The sequence below is a fragment of the Anopheles maculipalpis genome, chromosome 3RL (assembly GCF_943734695.1).
Source record: "Anopheles maculipalpis chromosome 3RL, idAnoMacuDA_375_x, whole genome shotgun sequence".
Classification (NCBI taxonomy): domain Eukaryota; kingdom Metazoa; phylum Arthropoda; class Insecta; order Diptera; family Culicidae; genus Anopheles; species Anopheles maculipalpis.
The window spans coordinates 71236794-71259366 of NC_064872.1; the positions used below are offsets into that span (position 1 = coordinate 71236794).

The 22573-nt window shown below is 45.4% G+C and overlaps 2 protein-coding genes across 2 annotated transcripts in view; one reads left to right on the plus strand and one right to left on the minus strand.

Annotated features, from left to right (window-relative positions):
• The window catches only part of LOC126562723 (E3 ubiquitin-protein ligase RNF185-like), a 382489-nt gene that overhangs the window by 239527 nt on the left and 120389 nt on the right, over positions 1–22573 (minus strand). The window lies entirely within an intron of this gene.
• Positions 1–22573, plus strand: part of LOC126562388 (heparan sulfate 2-O-sulfotransferase pipe) — a 122378-nt gene that overhangs the window by 99429 nt on the left and 376 nt on the right. Inside the window, exons 3-4 of the mRNA XM_050218892.1 lie at positions 18634–18758; positions 21988–22547. Of these exons, the coding sequence (XP_050074849.1) occupies positions 18634–18758; positions 21988–22547 (685 nt within the window). The remainder of the gene's footprint in view (positions 1–18633; positions 18759–21987; positions 22548–22573) is intronic.

Below are 22573 nucleotides of genomic sequence, written 5' to 3' on the forward strand. Positions count from 1 at the left end.
GGGAAGAAAATCGAACGAAGATGCGATTTCCAACATTTACTCGCGCCCTTACCGACCGACACACCGTTTTCCGGCGTCCGGGATGGGCAGCGCAAATCGATGACAAAAGAGATGACCGCGCGTCGTTGCTAATGGGTAGCTGGGGTAGGAATGGAGGAGACAGGACATTTCCTCCCCTTCCTGACAGGCACCTGTTGGTTATGTGCCGTATTGTTCAGTTGTCATTGCAATTCCTTCTCGATTGCTGGATTCTGTGGAATCGACAGTATGCAGTTCTAGCACATTATCACCAACATCAGCAGGCAGGTTGGACAACGAGGACACACACACAGAAACTGCCGGGGCTGAGAGATAAACCGAGTGAATTGTGTAAATGTTTACCAATTGCTGACCACCGGGCTCACCTTTCGACCGGAACCAGGGCCACTTGCTTACCGCTGCTACTAATGGCCTTTGGCCGGCATACAAAATAGCGCACCACCGGAAGCCATATCGGGCAGGTTCGACATCCGTGCGAACACACACCTTTTGGATGCTGTGTGCATCGAAGGGGGTCGGAGGCATGAGTTGTTGATTCAGTTAGTGACTTTAGGTTCGTTTCGATACGGCTTGCAGGTTTCGGGCAGACGGTTTCTTCACTGTGAGATAGTGGACCGCAACATTGCAGGACAACATTGCATGCCGAATCAATCAAACAGCAAAATCGAGGAAGCAATTTAGCAACTTGCACCATTTGTGTGTGTGTGTGTGTGTTTATGTCGAAACAGTAAAGAACGATAAAGTATACACTCATCATTGTATTCTGATTGAAGTGATTCATTTGCCATTTCTTACCTTTCTGTCTGTTCTAACCTGTGAATGCTGAGCAGTCTCTGTGCGTTTGCTGTTTCTGCTTAAAAACGACACACCCTTGTCACACTGGTTCTGTTTGGCTATTTAAGGAAATTAACCTTGTTCCAATATAATTCACTTGACGCTATCGAAAGGTGTTAATTTGATCGATTTATTCGAACTCTCATTTATAATGCAATATAGTCACCTGTTTCACCTGATGAAGGCTTAAACGAGTTCCGAGAACATTGACTAACACGGGTTAAACAGTGTCAAAACTTATCCCCTGAGGTTGGGTTTGAATCCTGCAAACGAATGATTGATGATAGCATACATTTAGGCGCTTTAAGTTTGAGTAGCAACACTCAGGAAAAATCCTATGGTATGAAAAAATATTTCAAAATTGTTTATTTTATTTTTAAAAAAACATAATAATTTAAGCCACATAAAAAACGCACCCAAAACCGTCACAAGCGGATACTCAACGCCGAAACCGAAGGCAATTTTTTCACAATTAATAACAACTGACAACAGTGCTTTACCATTATTATCTCCATTGGCACAGTCAGCACACTCTTATTTCACTACATTTTGCCATGCAACACAACCCGCTAGACGCATCGAACGGGACGCGGCTCAAATCGGCTAAGCGAAAGCCGAACCGGAGCCGGTTAAAACACTTCGCCGAGAATTATTTGCTTCACTTCGCTGTGTCTATTGTTATGCCCTTCAACGAGACAAGCTCCTTCCGACCTGCCAATAGACGGCGGCGATGGAAAGCGCCAAATCGGAAAGAAGACTGCTTTTCTAATTGAATAATAGCTCCGGATCAGTTTCCACCCCAAAAAGTGCCTCTCGCAAAACGGTGCACCGGCCGCTCCCGAGCTGACGAGATACGCCTCATTTCAGTTGATTTATCGACTGAAATTAATTCACCCCGTGCTTTATATCATGCTTAATTCCGTTTCCCACACCCAACGAAGGCACGGTCGAGTAGTATGGATTTGAAGCTTTCCGGGCCGGATGTCCTTGGCAAATTCTGTGTACGATAAAGAACGACGTACTGCCGTTCGTTTTCGTGCGAAGGGAACACAACGTTCAGCTTGAATCTTCACCGTGTGGTGCGCACTCTTGCCAAGCCATGTTGATAAGGCATCGGAGGGCCTGGTTTTTTGGATAATGCACCAGAACGAAAGGCACGCCTCGAGAAGAAGGCAGTCTGTTTGTGTGTTTCGGTGTAAGAAACACACCTGCGCATCTCGATGAATCACACCTGACGAACCTCATTGAGCACCGGCGCCAGGGCTATTATTGTCCAGCGGCCTGCAACTGCAATCCTCCGTACCGCCAGGACTTACGCAATAACTTTCGATCGTTGACGCTCCATAAAGTCCATCCGTCCATGCTAGTGCCGTACCCATTCATCTATCCCGACGTGTCTTTGTCACCGAATGATGTGGGACATATCATCTGCACTTACTTGCCGGCCGTGCGCTGGCACGGTACTACGACTACGAAGAATATTTGCATACCGCAAGACGTAAAGAGTCAGTGATGATGGTGAACTAAAATACGATTATTCGTACAGCTCGGCATCTCCGGCAACCGTTTATGCGACATCTAACATCCTTCCGTTTTGCTTCCCAGTTTTGTGAGAATCGAAATAGGAGCAGCAGTCAGTAGAGGCGACCCATACAAAACTACGTTCATCTACAGTAGCTACACCACACATACAAAAGGAAGTGTTGCACTATTTTCTAAACCAGCCTGGCACCCCACAAAAACAAACCCGAGCCCCATTCGTCTCGACGTGTGCGCCAAAAACATGTCAAGTAATTTAAGGGATTGCAAATGGTTTGGACATTAACCGGTGAAGCCAGCAGCGCCAGCATCTATTCGTCTTTGTGCAGTTGGAATCTACCAAAAACCCCAACCCATCCGACAAACCAACCAAAAGCTCTCATGTGGTGAAGGAAAGCTGGTGGATCTGCCCCCAATGCAATGCACTACTACATTGTTTTGTGCTCACCTTCCCATTTTAATTGTTCTGTTTCTGTACGCATCCAGCTACGGTTTCGGTGTGGTTTGATTGAAAAATGTTTTGCACACACCGTTCGAGGCTGGGTCCTCGGTCTAGAGCTTTCCCGGCGTGGTTGGGGGCGGTCTAATTTATAGCTAGACGTGATGCAACGAAGAATTGCGGATAAAACTACGAAAGTATTCTTTCATTAAGTGGATGGAATTTTGATGTTTGTAAGCTTTATATCACGCAAACGTTTTGCAACGTTTTTTCATGTTACTTTACTGTACTGCGAGCTGTGTAATAAGATTTTAGTTTTTAATTTAATAATGTTTTCTTAAACACAAACAAGCTGTTTTTAATATAGTATTTTTCTTTTTCTAGTCTCACCTATGAAATGAAAAAAATACTTATTTCCATAGTCAACCTTCACACACACTCTTTTGATCTTAATGGACAACTTTGAAGAATTTTGTTTCACTAGCTTTTCCGTTCTCGAGCCAACAGGACAATAGCAAATGTGGCTTAACAAGTGCGCCTACTACCACGTGTCGGCTCCACGTGCTTCACAGATCCTACCCAAAGCAACGGCACAAATTCTCGTACTCCAAAGCAGCAACATACTACACTTTTTGAATTGACAACAAGCGATTGAAATGGATGCAAAGGGACAACAATCGTTTTGTGTACGTTTTGCTCGGGGCCATATACTGGAACTAACATTATTTAGGTGAATGGATGTTGCATCAAGCGTACCGGGTATACCGGTGCTAGGGATTGGCAACAACCAAAAGAGGGAGAGAAAAAGAGCTGAGAAGGAGAGAGAGAATGAAATGAAAATAAAAACATATCAACGCAAAAGATTTTCCCAGCATCATTGGAAAAGCACCCTGAACCGGACAGCAACCCAGGCTGGTGCACAAAATTTTCCGTACCGGCGACCTTTTGTTGCCTAGCCGAGCGGCCCCGAGGGCGTTACCAGGCAGTCAATTTTCATCTTCAATTTAAACCGTGAGGGTTTTTTGACGGGTGGACGGATGGGGTTCGCCCTTCCCCTCCCCCCCCCCCTCTCCCTTTTCATCAGATACACCGGTACCCAACCGGTGTTAGGCATGAAGAGATGATTTTTACTAACCACTGAACAAATAATCTACCAGCTCGTGGCCAAGTGCTCAGCCTGCCCTGCTGATAAATCCATTCGGCAGAAAGGGAAAATGGTGACCGTATCCAATTCGTCGTAGCCTGTCTTCCTCAACTACACCTCGCACATCTGGACGCATACTCACCGACATGTGTCCAACAGGCGCAGCAGGACATGTTGTCCAAGCGATAAACTGCTTCATGCCGCACTGAGGCAATGTTGTCTGTAAAAATTACCATAATAGGTGGAATTGTTGGTGAGTATAGTTGTTGTAAATTTATATACAAGAATTTTTAATCTTACTTAATACGAGGAACGTGTTTTTTTAAGTGGATGTTTTTATTGATTCAACAAATTCACTTTAAAATCTTGAACAATTTTTGTATCCTCATACATGAAACATTGAAAGAATGATTTTTAAAAATAAAATACCTTTAAGTGTTGTTCTTCAAACCATCCTTTTCTATTTTTGCAAAGATACAATTTATCTCAAGAACGCAGCCTTATAGAATCCGTGTTTGCGCCCGACAGTGAGGTCACCGTGCGAGATCCAAACTCCAACCGACCAAATCAAGGACACCAAGGGTCGTGTCCAAGAGTAGACACGGGAAGCCCGGGCATCCCCGGTAACAGCAAATCCATGGTTTTCATGAGTTTTTATTTCATTCTTGTCTCGCAGTACCCTTTTTGTCGCAAACGTTTCAGCGAATCCGAGCTGTTGCCCTAGTTGCCGCAAAATGGAATCGTTTATTTTCATTTGACATTCAACCAGAGTGCCCGGGAGTGCCAGTGAGTGTGCGGAGTGAGATGATGGTTGCACCTAAACATGCAACATTTTCCCGGCAATCCTGACCATTCCCCCTTGCTGACGGTCAGGACCACAACATCAGCCAGTTTTACACACATGCTGTGTTTATTCTATGCAGATCCAGCACATCACCTCGGTTCCAGTCCAGTGCGCTGCTGCTGCTGCTTTGCATCGGTATGCTATCCTCGGACATCGTCTAGCTTTGTGTTGCAGGCTTTTGGGTAAAGTTTTACCTGATGTCATTTGCCAGATTTTCAAACCTTCGACCCGTCCAACCGGGCACCGGGCTAGTGCGGACCACCGAAAGGACATTATTTGTGTTTATAGTCAAGTGTCTAAGCCACGATGAGCGTTTGGATTGGTTTCAGAATTTTGTGGCAGGTGCAGGAGGAAGGCCTTTTAGGGCGAGAGAAATCTCGGTCCATTCGGTTGCATTTGGAATACATTACGAATCTAATGCAAACGATGCTTTCGCATTCGCAGATTCGAAGCTTTGGCAAAACATAAAAAAATCTTTCTCCGCATCACAGCAGGAGCATAGTAAAACGATCCGCACACGAAGCCATCTTCTTTATGCAAATTAATAAGATTTTAGTTGCTCCACACACACACACACATACTCTGGCACAAACTGCGGCCAGGGAAAATAAGTTAATTATATTCGATGCACAGAAAATCGTTGCAGCGTGTGACAGCGAGTTGGAGGAAGTTTTTCTTTGCCTTCTATCTCTGCGGATGGTGACTTGTAAAATGGCACATAAACATAATTAGGTACGCGGCGGGTGGTACTATCACCATCAGCAAGACCACCGGAAACTGTGCAGCACATTACCAAAGTAGGGTTACGAGTTGCCTGGGAAGAATGCATTAGTATTGCAACGGAACGATATGATGCGAGTTTGCTTAAGCGGGCTGAGCATTAATGGCGGCAAGTAATTTCAAGGACGCATAAGAACTTTTTTAGGACTCTAGGAAAGATACGATGGTTTGAAGTGGAGACTTTGAGTTGGACATTTTTTGGTATCAGAATTTAAGATGAAAGTATAAAAGTTATTCAACTATCTAATCTAGAACTTGGCTTGATTTTATCCAATAATTTCGAAGCTCTTATCTTCTTGGCTTAATGGTCTGTTAAGTCACGCTGGTCGTAGAAGAAACGGTTGACTTAGCTTTTTGACATTTTACGTCCTCCTGAACAAGACCACTGTTTGAGTTCTGGCTCGTTCGGTATAGATTATGAGTGATCTACAAATCAAAAACTTTTCCGGAGTCCACGATCTTGGTAAAGTTTATAATTCGACATGTACTGAAAAAGTTCCCACCACTGTAATTAAACACGTAACGACCTAAATCAATATTGCACTGCACACCCTAAAGTGCGTGCTCCTCAGTTTTCCATACTTAAAGTACAACTTTCCCACCCGTACTCGCTGTACTTTAGTGTACAATTAAACTTCATTATCGTTGCAATAACTTACGCCGGGCACGAGCTTAACGTTCCCGATACAAAACGTACCCATATAATTCAGTGACAATTGCACCATTTTCTCGGTGTCGAATCTTGGCACGTTTCGATTACCTGCCTATCTCGGGCGTTCCGGGCATCGCATTCTAGCATTACACCACTTTAAAGCAGCAGCAGACAGCAACATCTGGCTGCTTCAATACGTATACTCCCAACGCTAAGCAGCGGGCCACACGTACACGCGCGGTACGCTGGTAAATTAAACATTTTCCGTTAATTACACTTCACATCATTACGAACCTTCGAGGGTTCGTCTTATCTGGCAAACGGTAACGCAATCGAAAGCGAAACCCATGCTGCTTTCAGGGGGGTTGATGCTTGTGTCACAGACAACTATACGCGAGTGGAGCAGACTCCTTTTCCCGTGGATTGGAAGAATCCGTACTGCGAACACCACCAGGATATCGCGTATCGTTTACACCACGCGTCTGATGCCGGTTGACGACGAGGATGCGCATCGTTGCCATCATTACAGAATCGCGTGAACCACAAAATCTCGCAGCTAATGAAGGAGAGCACAAGCGAACGAACGGGCACCAGGACACCTATCGCGTGTTTTGCCTAGGATTTGTCAGCCCTAAATGACACGAAGAAACAAATCCTTATTAGCATCTTAAATTGGATTACAAACTTTATTCTGGCACGGCTTCGTAGTCGTTCGTGTCGTGTCCTTCACCTTTTGATTTCTAAATCTGGTGCTTTGGCTTTCTTTTGGTGAACGATGCCCAATGAAGATGAGGAGAGTGAACAACAGTTGTATGGAATGGTGAATTGTCAGATTTGGCTTTAGAGCGACAAGGCGACAAGTTAAATGATGAAGATGATCCAATCCTTCTTCTTCAACCCGTATTGGCTGCAAACGTGTCCGTCTGCTGGGTTGCATGTGTACACATATTTTGTGAGTGGTTTGAAGAGCAAGAATCTTCTGTAGGGATCTTAGGGTGAACTGTATATTACTACAGAAACTAATGAAAGAGACTTCAAATTTTTAATCTTGTAGCTATTTTTGAACGATTTATTTTTAGTTATTTTTCTATTACTGGGAACTCCATATCATTTCTCAAATGCACCAAAATCAGAATGCAAGCAGCTTACAGTGCAGAACTCTTGCAGACATTTTCATCCACAACTAAAGATTTTGTATCCAACATTAAGCTTACTAAGAGATCGATTCAATACCTGCATAACACCAATTTAATGCTTATTTCAAAGACAAAATGCTTCCAAAAAAAATACATAAACATGCAGCCACACCAACACATTCCAAGAACTCCGTCAACACCAACAAAAACCAGATAGCCTGAATGCATTCAACATTCAAGTATGCATTTATGGAATCAAACCCAGATTGCATTATGAGGAAACAATACCGGCACTACCAACGAAACGAACAATTTCTTTGTTCACAAGAGTTCATCGTACGATGCTTCATGCCCCCGTTCATTACGGCCAATTTATGTTGTTAACAAATCCAAAAACTCGACTCAGTGTCAGCTGCCATAAGGTAAACGCTTTCGTTTGTAGTTTCAAGTGGCTGAAGACCATTCAACTTTCAACTCATACAACAAGAGCACAAAAAAACGCTTCCCTTCTGATGGGACATGTGTCAGTTTTCCGATCTCCAGAAGCGTATAAAGAATGCTACAAAGGGCCTGAAGTGGCCAACACAACATATTGCACATACCGAATTTTTCCATCATCTCCATCAGCTGAAGCATAACAATGCTAAAGTCAATCATAACGCAGCGTCCCCTCCGCCATTGTAGGGTGGTTCTAAAATCAATTCCAGGCAATTAGTAGTCCGATGTACTCTGCATGCCACTCGAACGCAAATCTAACCGATTGCGACGGAGATTTTGTATTGTCCTCTCTATGGATCGGGGTTTTTTTTTCCTTCCTTCTACCATCCCAAACCATAACCAACCAATTCGCTGCACCATTTGCACCCGTGCGTATGGTGCGGGCCACCAGAACCGGGTGAGGTTGAGGTCACGAAAACCAACGGTGCATCATGCACCACCACCACCACCGGTACGCATTAAACCGTACCGGCCGCAATCTCTGCACCATAAATTAGTCAAACCGTGAGCACCAATCGCAGATTGGAGGGATGACCGGTACCGGGAGATATATTGTGCCCTCCCGTACCATGTGCTGCGGACGCGGCATGAACTGAGGTGGGGCGTTTGTGAGCAATGAAGAGTGGTGAGAGCGGGAGAGGGTAAAAATTGGCACCAAACCTCCATTTCGCCGAGTGATCGATTACACCACACACCGAGCCACTGCTCCATTTGGTCGACGATGGCACGTGCACGTCGGCTAGCTCAGTAATTGCAAACACACGCTCTAGCCATACAGCCGTTTGCCTGCGCTGCGCTTGCATACAGATCGGTTACATCGGTGGCACGGTTCGCTTCCGCAATTGCATCGTAGAACAGGGAACGATTGGCCGGGAACGTTGGCTCTGTGTAGTTGGGCTGTGGTTTTGTGGCCAATGTGATGTATGCGCACTTGGTTGTGGTTATCGCTAGCCTTAACAATTCTACAGCCAAGCGGGCACTATTGTAATGTACAGGAATTCTTCAACATTACATAAAAAAGAGTTCATGAAATTGGATTCGTTATGCGTTAATTATTCATTAAAACTATCATAAATGATGATTATTTGAGTACGACAAACCAAATATGTCAAACGAGAAATCAATTTGCAGGCATCGTTGGTCAATGAAGCCACCGAGTGCACGGATTGACAAGCTTTGTTCATTACATCAGATTATAGTAATACACAGAGCAAAACCCAACAAAAACATGGCAACAAAAGCTATCTATTTTCTTTGGAAGTATAGCTTTTTGTGTATTACTTATTTAATATTGAAATACAGAAATATAAAACCTGCTTTTATTGTCCCTAGTTACATCAAAACATTGTTTTATGCAAGTGGGACATTTGATTGGCAGACATTTCCTCGTCCGAACCGCAAAAGGTCACCTTATCCCGGGTGTTCATCAACTTGTACTAGGTTGTTCTTCAGACATTTCTTTGTCGATCATTACGAAGCCCATAAGACGGAGCCTGTCCATAGCGTTGGTCCATATCCAAATTTGGTGTATCATCTAAGCTAAGCTAAGAGCTAAGAGCTCTAGGTTTGATCTCCTTGTCGCTTTATGCTGACTTGACTGTGCTGTGCTTCGATCGGGGCAACAACATTTGGTTAAAGCTGTAGCCATTTATACATCATTATATGATCATCAGTGTGATCGAATATAAGATCCTCCCGAGTGTCTAACGTCGTCGGTGTCTAACGAACTCTGCCAGAGGGGCCACGTAGAGAGACTGTTGGACACGCATGTGCTCGTGAGGTAGGATAAGTCGATCGAAAAAGGACCCTTTCAAAGCACCCTTTTCGGGAAATTGGTCTGCATTTTCATGGCCAGAAATATCGCAATAGGCAGGCAACCAAACAAGAGATACAGGGAAATATTTCTCAAACAATGAGCTTAAGACCTTTTATATTTCTTTTACGAAGATGTCTGGGCTCTTAATAGGCGTCACTTTGATCGAAGAATCGAATCGGATAATATTAAATATTCGTCTAGAATATTGTCCCTAGTCCTATTACCAAAAAGGTGCAATAAATCCGGCGAGATTCACTACATGTTTACGTGTCCATTTACGTGTCCTCGAATGCTAGAGGGTACATCTAAAGATTTCATGATTTTGCATTTAGAACCTATCTCAAGCAGGTCTGGTTGTTGTTAAATTTCCTTAGAAGTGACAAGTGCCCTAACCGTTTAATAGTTTTTTTTTTTTTCAGGTCATATCAGGTCTATTAGATCAGAGAAATTACAATTCATAACACTGTCCAGATGTTTCCTTTCCAAGCTGCGTTCTTTTCTTAGCCGCATTAAAAATTCTTCTCAAGTGCTCTCTTGGTTGGTGTTTAGTTGCGCTATGCGTTTGGGAAATTAAATCCCGGTATCATATTACATGCAGGCTATGATGCGCCACGACCATTTCGTCGTGCTTGTACATTTCTCAATAATGTCTATCAGCAGCATAAACGACATTTCGTTTCATCCAGTTTTAAGTGTTTTTTTTCTGTTCGTAGGAGACCGGTGTGGAGACAAACGACTCTTAATTTTATGCTTCACACATTCGGTCCACAATCTTTTGAGTAATAAATAGAGCAACGCCCATGCAAGAGACGTCCTACGACAGTGTTATGAACTACAATATAACATCATAATTCTATGGCAGAAAACAGAAACACAACCGGGTTCGTTCCCCTACGACCTCTATAACTAAATTAATTGGTTAAACTGCTTTTGGTGAATGTTTCTTCTTTTATTTCTTTACCGAAACACACAAAAAATACACGATGGCGAAATTCACGATCGATGTCGTGATCATCCGGTGGACCCGTTTCGTGTGTGCTGCTCTCAATTTCAACAGAGCACACCGAAACTTCCCCGAGCTGAAGTCCGAGTTGAAGTCTAGGCGGCTAAGCACACCAAGGGAAGAAATCGCCATACGACGTGCACATGTGTGCCCTGATGCCAGGTGAAACCAATTGACCTGTCCAACAGCCATGCTGCGGAGCACGTTTTGGACATGGCACGATCGATTCGCGTACATGGTTCGCATGCCGTTCGCAAAAGGGCCAAATTATAATGGTTGTCCCTTTCCCTTTCTATACAGTTTCGAGAGGATACGTGTCGGTAACGACTGCAAGTTTACTTCCTATTCTACCAGTGGCTGACCAATAGCACGGTGATTGTTTTGAAACAAATTTTACACAAAACGAATTTAATATCTGCAATTAGAAAAATCAGACTTGAAAAACGATACACTAAACTTTCGCATGAAATTGTTTGCATGACCACTCTTGGGTTCTCTCTATCAAACAGGCAACATGAAAAACATTCTCCATGACCCATACGATACAGGACATCGTGTACGGTCGCTTGTGCTGTCCAATCATTGGACGCCATTTGTTGTTCGATTTTTCGCTCCCACAAACAACAAAAACCAACAAACTAACGATTGATCGAACGCCAATCATCCCACAAGAACCCTTTTCCAGAGCACGGGCTGACGGTCCTTCCAATCTTGCACGCATCCGTACACACGTAAGCTGCTCAAAAGACAACACAACTCCATTTCTGCTCGTCCGTTCGGCCGAGTATAGTACTCTTTGGCCCTGCTTTAGAAGTAGGCTAATGGAGGCGTCGTACAAGTCTGCGTGCGTGTATGTGTGTTGGTGATGAGCAAATAATAATATTTTGCTACCGAATTAAACTCCCTTCCCACGTACTACGAAACATCATCGATGGCACATGCTTCATCTCGAACTACGCCACATGTCCACCAATAAGCCTTCCCGTCCGGTACGATCTGGACGTTCCTCGGCACGGCCGCCGAAACTATTTGATGGCCGATCGATCGGGTCGATCGATAGAAATGAATAAATTACTCTTCGTTGTTTGTTGACCCACCAGGATCCAGCAGGAACGCGTTAAACGTTCAGCATACAGGAGTTCTTCGTTTCGTGCGCTCACCAATTTTGAAAGTATGATGAGAATGAAAATCCGACCAGACGAAGCAAAGTGCCAAGTTGACATTGCACTTTTACCCTTTTCCGAGGCCTAGCTCCCAAGTTTTGAGAGGTGGAGGTATTGTCGGGAAACATCAGCCGACAGAAAGCTGTCAGCGGGATCTCTCTGCTCTATAAAGACCCGCTATCCCCGTCACTAGACTCACCGGGCTCGAACTCGTGCGAAATGAAGGATTAAACTGCTGCTGTTATCATACATTTACATTCAATGGATCCTGGCAGCAACATACCACGCTCGGAAATTCATAAGAAAGATGTGGATCCTAAGCTTGTATGATGACAAAAAAATAATACTTTAACGACGTGTAAAGCTGAATTTGGCGTGATTATTGCAACCAACGGAAGGATCGCGATCTTTAATGCAGACGAGATATCGAAAGCATCTGCCATTGACGCATCGAAAATTGGTTTAAGCTTGTTTTAAGCCCAAAAAAATCACAATCCATCATAGAAAACCTCGAAAAAGACCACTGGTACTTGGTAAAGGAACAAACAGGACTGTTTCCTCGAATGTCGGTAGTCGACCGTAGCCTTCGTTTTCATCAAACAGCTAATCGATTCCCGGATTCCCACACATGGCACCTCAGCTTTATCCCTTATCCTTTCCCTAGACAAGACAAGGAATGCCAATTCTAATTGCTCTTTGCTCTTTAAACGATTTAACTCCGACTCGGACGACCGATGCTGCTGTCGAATCCTGTTGGCGTACCGTGCCATACTGCCACTAGTAGCAGAAGTAGTAGTAGCTTCACTCCATTTATGTTCCTAGCATTGATAATTAATTCGTACTGTGGAAGCGCATGCAGACAATGGGAATCTGCTTCGAAAGCTACGAAAGACACTATGTCTCGGTGCTGCTACCAATCGGGCACGTCCGGAACGAGCGTATCGAACCGTTTGGAAATGAATTATTGTTCCTAGGGAATGGTCTGACTGATGCTGGAACTTACATAGCTCACATTTTAAAACGCGCGTCTGTGTGTGTGTGTTTTTTTTTTTTTTTTTTTTATACAAGGAGTTTAAAATCTTCATAAAGACACCTGGTGAGGCGACATGGGATTTTTACCCAGTAAAAAACTCTCCTTGGACCCTATGCACCCTCCCACGGGATCACCTCGCGGTATTACTTCATGGGAGGGGCAGTGCTGTGCACTTAGTCTGACTAATACGCGCTAGCAACTATAACACTCTCGTTCACTACACAAACGTTCACAGACATTTACGGACATTCACTATACAAACAGCACACCATTTAACACTGAACGCTTAATGCTTAGGCACGACTATGTAGCTGGTCGTCTTTCCACCACTGCTGCAGTTTGGACGTTATCAGCCGCATCGTTGTTGACGCTGCTTCCCACAACTCCCTGCTCTGCAGCATCAGCTGCACCAGGTTCGACTGGCTCACCTCTGTACCGCATATGCCGTTCAGCTGCTGCCGTTCTGCGCTGAATCTTGGGCAGCGGAACATGACATGTTCTGCCGTCTCGTCTGCATCCGGACACGCTGGACATTGAGGTGAAGACGTGTGCCGAAACCTGTACAGGTAGTGCCTAAAACAGCCATGGCCAGAAAGTATCTGGGTGACAAAGAAGTCCACGTCACCGTGCTTCCTGTCCAACCATGCTGCTATATCAGGGATCAGCGTGTGTGTCCACCTACCGTTCACAGCGTTGGACCAGCTGTTCTGCCACATCCTGATGGAGTTCGCCCTCGCAGCCTTTCTAGCAGCTCCCGCGTTGGGTTCCCCCGTACGTGCAATTTGGAAGCACTCTGAGTCCTCCTCGAGCGTTATGCACACAGGCGTCAACCCAGCAATCACGCAAACTGCTTCGTACGAGATCGTACGATAGGCGCTAGCGACTCGCATAGCCAGCCGCCTATGTATTTTGTTCACTGCGTCTTGGTGCTGCTTCTGCTGCAAAATGTGCGCCCAAACTGGCGCACCATATCTCAACACTGAAGTGGCTACGTTGCAATGAAGTCGTCTTATTCTGCTGCTTGCTCCTCCAATATTGGGCATGAAGGACGCCAACGCGTTGAATATTTTCATCGCTTTCGTGCAGGACTCCTCAAGGTGTTTCTTGAAGTTTAAACGATCATCGATGGTAACTCCAAGGTACCTGAGGTGTCGTACAGATTCGATGTTGCTCGAGCCAACTCGTATCGTCGCCTTCTGCACTTCTTTATGGCTGCTAATGATGATAAACTCAGTTTTCGAGTGAGCTATCTGGAGATGAGCCTCCCGCATCCATGCATCGATCGTACCGACCGCTTCAGTAGCCAACACTTCAACCTCTTCTATCGACTCCCCGGTGACTGTCAGTGCGATGTCGTCTGCAAATCCGGTGAGCTCTGCTCCGGGCGGGAGTGAGAGAGTAAGCACTGCGTCATACATGGCGTTCCATAGAGTGGGACCGAGAACTGAGCCCTGCGGAACGCCAGCGGTTATTTTGGCTGTTTTCGGCCCTTCTTCCGTGTCGTACAGCAGAACTCGTTCGTCGAGATAACTCCTTAGCAGCCTACACAGGTACGGGGGAACCTTCATGCGATCCAGCGCCATCGCAATTGCTGCCCAGCTTGCACTGTTGAAGGCATTCTTAACATCAATTGTGATGACGGCACAGTAGCGAGCTCCACCTCTCTTCCGTTTGAACGCGGCCTCGCCTCTTTTCAGCACAGCTAACATGGCGTCGACCGTTGACCTCCCCTTCCGAAATCCGTACTGCCTCTCTGAAAGGCCGTGTCGTCCTTCAGTGTAGACAGCCAAGCGATCCAGGATTGGAATCTCTTGTGCCTTAGCCAGGGAGTCGACGAGTCCCAATGGCCTAAGGGCTGACGGATCGCCTGCTGGTTTACCCGGCTTTGGTGTGTGTGTGTGTGTGTGTGTGTGTGTGTGTGTGTGTGTGTGTGTGTGTGTGTGTGTGTGTGTGTGTGTGTGTTCCCACACGTACAAAAGGATGGACTTCCAAACGGGCCAGCCAAGCAGGTTGATTTGCAAGCTTCAGCAATGCATTCAAACGAGATTGGGCATGCATAGTGGTGATGATTGACACCATCCTGAATATTTCAAAGACTTTAGATATTCATGACGAACTCCAAAAATGGGGGAAAAAGTGTCCGCAAGTAAATTATGCCCTTCGCAACAATGCGTCACTGATTACTGGATCATGTAAGATCATTCTTTTATTCAGAACCTACAAAAAAAACGCCCTTCCAGAATTGGCTGAGCTTTCAGACCATTAGAACCCAAATGGTATTCTTTGTACATCACCTAAATGTCCTGCGATTTCTCGCACCTTGAAATAATAATCACTACCAGCATTCCGATACGACTATCGAATAAATGTCCCCAACTGGGATTGCTATCAAGAAATTGATAGTGACCGTAAATGTCTGCTCTAGTGGCAGAAGTAAGCCCGCGTTTTTTTTTTTTGTCCCTGCCCTGCGGTAAGTAACCTTGCGCGTTAATGTACACCGCGTTCAAACCGAAAACCACCTTACCAATTGTCGGCGAGCACCTCCCTGGGACTGGGTAATCTTGGGTGATGGTGGTGGTGGGCTACAAATTTATGACATTACATCCGGCACCAATCCGGCCGCCACACACACACCAGGAAATGCGAAAATTCTGAAGCACTTCCACAGGGTCACGGTACTGACCTGTGTATCGTATCCGAACCGACTGGCATGGCGCGAAACAATGGACGGAAATTAAATTTTACGAGCCCATGCATAAACTGATGCCGTGGCACCGGTACGGCACCGTACCCGAGATTTGTGAAACGTTCTCGGTGAGCCGATCGGAAACCGGTAGACATTTCCACCCCGGTGGGTAAAACCATGGCTGCTGGATCAGCTCCGGGAGCCGATCCAGAGGCCATGCATGCCTGCCTACCCGGGGATTTAAATGGATGTCTCGATATTGCGCGTTACACCACCCTTTCGGTTAGTACTTTCGGTACGATTGTTTCCAAAGTGTCCGACTGTGTCCGGCTGGATGCAATAGTGCCGGAATGTAATTGCTTTTTATCGATGCTACAGAGCCTGCCAGAGTAAAGTGGAGAATAAAGAGACGTTCGAAAGATCGTGTTTTTTTGGGTTAAATCTTACACCGGAGATGTGAGGTCTGTTCAATTCTGCCTCGGTTCGTCTGTGGAGTGTTTAAAATTCCCATTTGATATTTTGGAGACTTTGGACAAAGGTTCGGTTCAGCATGGAGAAATCCCCAGAATCAGCAGAGTCATGAATAACTTCTCAAAACGCCATACTTTACAAACAATGCATCCAATTTTAAGCAGCTCATGTATCATCCAACACACAAACTTCCCATACTTTAGCACCAATAAACTCAACCAAGAATCATCCTTCCGTTGTCCACAATTATCTCTTCCATTTTCAACACACGCTTCGACACCAACCCAGACAAGCGCCACAACGCGTTTAACGCATAAACCTACGGAGGAAGGTAAAAAAACTATAGAATAAACTCGCTAAACCCCCCGAGGAAAAATACCCACCGGAACGTTGACCATCACCCCCATCACCACGACACAACACACGGCGCACCGCACCGAGAACGCACTCGAGTGTACTTTATCGGTTCACGCTTCTTCCCACGGCCGATCTTCCGGTGTCTTCTGCAACACCGGCCGAACGGATGAAAAATTATAATGAACTTGACTGACGGGCTGGGTTGAAAAACTGTTGAACTGGTAAAACAGCGCTAACGAACCGTGAATAAGCGAGCATAAATGTTGCGTTTACGTTGTGTGCACCGAGTGGCTGCTGTCAGTCGCTGTCGGTCGGTTGGTCGATCTGTCCAGTTCCACTCAACCCCACACACCTTCGAACCTTCAGGGGGTTTGGTCGGTCACCGATGCATTGTCAATTTCACTGGCACTGGCACGTTGCAGTGGGCTGCAGTTCGATACTGCTGCACTACCAGCAGAAACGCTCCTCCGGGACACGGGACACAAAGCGGGTGTTGCATCGCTTACGCCTAGAACGCCGCCACATGCCATGGACCATGTACTGCGGTCAAATTCACGTCACATCGACATCGCACACATTATCCAGGGTTTGGTGTGATCGAACGCCAGGGCAAGTCATTTGAGGTCAAGGAGGGGGGAGGGTAGGGGGTTGTTGATCGATGCGAGACTTCGTCAGGGATGTAAGGACCCATCGTCAGGGATACGAACGCTTGGAGGCTTACATCGCACGGAGATGCAAAAAAGCTTGAACGCGTGCTGGCAGAGTCAGTCAAAAAAAAATGGATGGGTATAAAACGTTCACTCTTTCCGGTAGGTCCTGCTGAATAGGCCAGTCAGGAGTAGTTCAAAGGGCTATTTTAAAATAAGCCTACATAATTTTTGAATCTAAGTTAAGGATATGTTTTAGAAAAACTCTGCAAAATTGTTAATTTTAGCAGTCGGGCGCGTAGAAAGATTTCTTCCAAATTTATGACCATCTCTTGGAAGTGTAAGCTATATTTTGAGTTACCTAACCTTCTGTCACATGAAGCTCGGAACTGTAAAAAGAAGGAGGTAAGAAAAGTATTGCCCATAAAAAGAAAATGCATTAAGTCAAGTGAAACTGTTCCCGCCCTTTTTCCCTTACCGGAGACGACGAATTTTCCACCGCAAGGTCCGGAGGAGTTTTAAAAGTTCGCGCTCGGTTGGGCACGCAAAAACGCAAAGGGACAACACCGTAATGAGCAACGTTTATTTTGTCACGAACTTTAACCGAGTCTACGCGAGAGTTCAACACCGAGAGCATCATATCATCGTATCGTCTTCGATTCCGTTGCACTCGCTTCTGCGCCATCTTGAAGAGGAAAGATACAGCATCAAGCAGTAAACTGTCTCCGGGCAATGTTTTCCATTTTCCTTGGAACAACAAACACACACACACACACACACACAAGTACATCACCCCGGACAAGTATTATTACGGTGCAGTTTTACGAGCACTGAAACTTTACTGATCTTCTGTCCGTGAAAGGGAAGTAATTCTTGTAAAGGACCACTCGAAGTCGGGCCGCCAGCTGAGGTGCTGGGGTTAAGAACCGACATTTAGTAGTTAAAGAATTTTATTTTCCACTGTCCTTACTTACTGGAAGCTCTGGAGCTCCGGTTTATGTATAGAGAGTACCGTTTCCGAAAGAACGAGCACACTCACCCTAAAACTTTAGCGAAAAGTCCTCGACGAAAATTAGACTGTACTAACCGAGAACCAGAAGGTAGGGATTGTGGAAAATATGGTACAAAAAAAAACACTCACAGACCGACCAATTTCACCCAACATCCTTGGCGCATATACTTTAACTGTCCCCAACTTCAATTCCATTCATCCCAACTCGTTTCGAGCAACGTGGCCTATATCTTTTGTACACCCAGCACAGACTAAACCACAAACACACACAGAGCAGCAAATGACGAATGAAATTAATGCAATCATAATTGATACCACAGAACGGAACATACGTATATATCTTGGCACCGGGTCCGGCCACTAACGAGCGAAAGAAAAACCAACCCATCCGGAAAACGGATACTAATTGCTTCCTTCCGGGTGTTGTTCCCGCAGCGCTATCTTCGGGCTTTCTCTGCTCTGCCTTGTGAAAAAGTGGACTAACCTTTGCCATTTTTTTTTTATATATTTTTGTGCCTTCCTTATTTCTGTCCGTTGCAGTTTCGGCCGGAGCTAACCAAAGCCACCATCCGGATGAGAACAACCACCACCACCAGCAGCACAATCACCAAGAGCTGATTGGCAATCTGCATCATACGTACAACTATCTTAAAAGCACCGGACAGGTAAGTTATGTTGCTATTTTCTTCTCTTTCGCATTTCGTAGCCTTTTTGGCGGCTGGGTGTTTTGTGAGGTCTTGGAAGGGTTTTAGGACCTCGAAAGCTTTTTCTCTCTCTTTTTTGGTTCAAATCAAGCGCAAAATAGTGGCCGGAAGTAAAATGCAATTCCTCCCAACCAGTTAATCAAACATCAATCATTGGAACTGAAGGTGGTCTCAATCTCTCTTTATCTCTCTGACTATAACCATTTGAGGCTAAGCAGATAAAAAACGATCTATAACGTTTCAGTGCAACTACAGTGAAAAATACATTCTTAATTTAGTCTTTTTTTCCCTGGAGATATTCAAACATCATAATTGAAGAAAGATGAGAAAGCAGCGATGAGCGCTAACCGAAAAGCATTGCCAATCGTTTTGACTGTTCGGCCCAAGTTGACTTTTTCCAAAATTCCCAGTTCCATTCCAGGAAGAAAAGCTTAACGATCTCTTGCCTCGTAGCAAGAGTAGTAGTCCTATCACGTGCTTGCCGGTTAACAGGATCATTGCAGATGTCGCATGAAGGGATGGAGACTGAGAGAAAGAAAGGACAGAATTTATTATAACGCTTTCCAACACATCCGTGGGTGCGCGCTCGGTTGCAATTTCGTTGCAAAATACGCCACCTTCTCTGCTGGTGTTGTTTGTTCCAGCGCTTCTTCCCGGTGTCCCCAAAAGGTGGAGAATTTATCTTCGCAAGATGTTGTACCATTTTACATACAGAACAATGTGTAGCGGCGTGTGCTGCTTTCTTGCATAATGTCCCCAGCGAAGATGCGACTCAGAGGCGAGGCATGGAAGCAGAACGAGCCAGAAAAGAAGGCCAAATGGTCACCACACCGTGAAGTAGAATCCAGACAATAAATGCATCCTGCCGTTGGCGGAGGTCTGTATACACCACCGTGAGGAAGGGCAGAAAAAAACGACTTAGAATCGTTTAGCGAGCGGCTTACAACGCCCCGGGCTGCCACGCTGGGCGACGTGTGTTCTTTGGATCGTTCTCCTTTTTGGCAAGCGATTTTGACACGTGCAGCCATAATTCAACCGTTTTATGGGAGTGTTCCCGATTGCCAGACACTCCAAATGTCCTCTCCCACACATGTTAGTGTGTGTTTGTGTTTGACTACTGTTTGTCTCTCGGTCGAAAACTACTCGCGAAACCTTCGCCCACCCGGAAGCAGCATCCTTGCGGATCCATAAGTGGGTCATCGGAAAATGGGCAATTTTCTTCCAATTTTGCGATGGTGTACATCCTACACCATTCATTCGGACAGGCCTCTCTGTCACATGTGTGCTCGGTGGAAGCAGGTGCTAACAATCGGGACCTTCCTTCGGGTGCTTTCTTTGCACGGAGCATAAGGCGGTCAAGGGAATGAGGCAGAAGGTGGTAAAAAAATAATCTTCCTTCCTTCCACCATAATGTGCATTAAAAGACGAAAATTTGGGCACATTTGTTTAAAAAAAAAAAAAACCTGGAAGCAGTTTATCACTTCACAGGGATTGTGAATCATTCCTAACCTATTGGAGTTAGGTTCCACCTATCGTGACTCATGTACTTAAGTGGAAATATTAGCACGTTTCAAGAAGATGGCACACGTGACCCATATGCGGATACTCGCTGCTGTTATTTTCTTTTACAAGCATCGATTCCATTTAAAAACTGTAACGTCTGTAGGACATGATCAGTGAAAAGCATGAGCTGATGATAAGAAAATTTTCAAGTTTTTCTAGAGGTACAGAGCATGAACCTGGACTGATTTAGAGCACCAAATTGGCTTCCTGCTTATCGTCCATATTCCTCTTCTTCTTGGTTTAACGACTTCCGAGGTTCGCCGTTGGTGTACTGATCACGCGAATGGATGAACGATCCCGAGCCCTCGTGCAGCTCCTTGCTACGTCGTCAGATCTTCTTGGTTCAGCCGGATAGGCTGTTTCCTTGGTCGATCAGGACTAGTTCCTTCCAGTGGATTCGCGTCTCTGCTGACAATGCGGAGAGTTATCCTTTTTTATCACGGACCCGAGTTAGCCAGCGACGATTTCTCCTTATTCTTCCGACAGAGCGGGGAAGCACTACTGTACTTTTCCCGAATCTGAAAGAGATCCTCCCACAGACTTACAGCGGCCATCTAATGGCTTGCTAGACCAGCTGATTCCACAAATAGTTGGATAGAACCTCGATCCTGCCGTTGTCGCCTTATCATCGGGCCACTCAAATTCCGATTCCTCCATGTGCCCAATTATTTTCTTGTTTTTTTAGAATTTCTCTCCGATTAGACGATCTCTCAGACCCTTTGGTCCCAAGGTCTGGAACGAAAAAGCAAAACAATTCTGATGCTTCTTATCAGCTTCTGCTGCACTAGAACTTGACCTCTTCCTCTCGTTTCGAGCGATGCTCTCGTTTAACGTCTAAAAAGATCACAAGGCCATAGCTGATAGGACAAACTATATTACTGATGTCAGCCAAGTTTATTCAAATCCACTATTCTAGTCAAAATCAACAATCTAGTCAAACTTTATCTGTAACCTACATAGGCAAAAATCGTTAAACTGAATGTTTATGATGATCTTGAATTCTATCACCGCTTTAAAGAGTTAAGATCTTTGTCCTTCACGAAACGAACAGTTAACCGGAATATCCACACAATGGCGATGCCGTTTTCGGTCACTTTCTTTGCCCACTGACCTACTCAAAGTGGCTACTTAAGGTATCCAAATAAATGAAATACAAAAGAACCTCCCCAAACCATCCAATGCTTTCGTTTTCAAGTAAATAATCACCACCATGCTTCTTGGTGATGATGCGCGGCAACAACCCATCATAAACTGCTTGCGTGATGGAGATGGTTTTGTTAATTTTTATGCAAATCCCACTGATTTTGCTTTTCCTGAGGTTTCTCCGGTTTCCATTTCATCGTTTATTTTTTCCCCCGATGCGCAACAATTCTTACCTCACATTAGGCTATTGCTCGATGGAACAACAATAGGATGTGGAGATCTGCCTTTTGCCATTTCTTTTTGGCACTTGCAGCGAAAGCACCCGGCGTGCGCCCTCATAAATATTAATATATTCTCCAGTTCCACGAATTTTAAACCCTGTACCCTAGACATATTGAAACCTGAAACTCCCAAATCGTGTTCTAATTTGAATGGCGCCAAAAACTACAGCTATTTGTTCGCTCCTCTCCTTCGCTCCCTTTAGATGCAGACCCTCAAAGCGACAGAGCTGAACAACACACGCCGGGCCGAGATCCCCATTATCTTCTTCAACCGTGTACCGAAGGTTGGTAGCCAAACGTTCATGGAACTTCTGCGTCGATTGGCCGTCCGCAACGATTACACCTTCCACCGGGACGTTGTGCAGCGGCTGGAGGTGATCCGGTTGGCACCGGAGCGTCAACAGGAACTCGCCGAAATGGTAATGGATCTGCCGGTACCGTCCGTCTACGTTAAGCACGTGTGCTACACCAACTTTACCCGCTTTGGACTTCCGATGCCGATCTACGTTAATATGGTGCGCGATCCGGTTGAGCGCATCATCAGCTGGTACTACTATGTCCGTGCACCGTGGTACTATGTGGAGCGAAAGCAAGCATTCCCCGATCTACCCCTGCCAGATCCACGCTGGCTTAAGAAGGACTTTGAAACGTGCGTTCTGCAGGGCGATCCGGAGTGTACCTATTCGCAGAATGCCGTACACGAGGGCATCGGAGATCATCGTAGGCAAACGCTGTTTTTCTGCGGACATGGTGAAGAGTGTCTGTAAGTATTTGCCTCATTCAATGGCA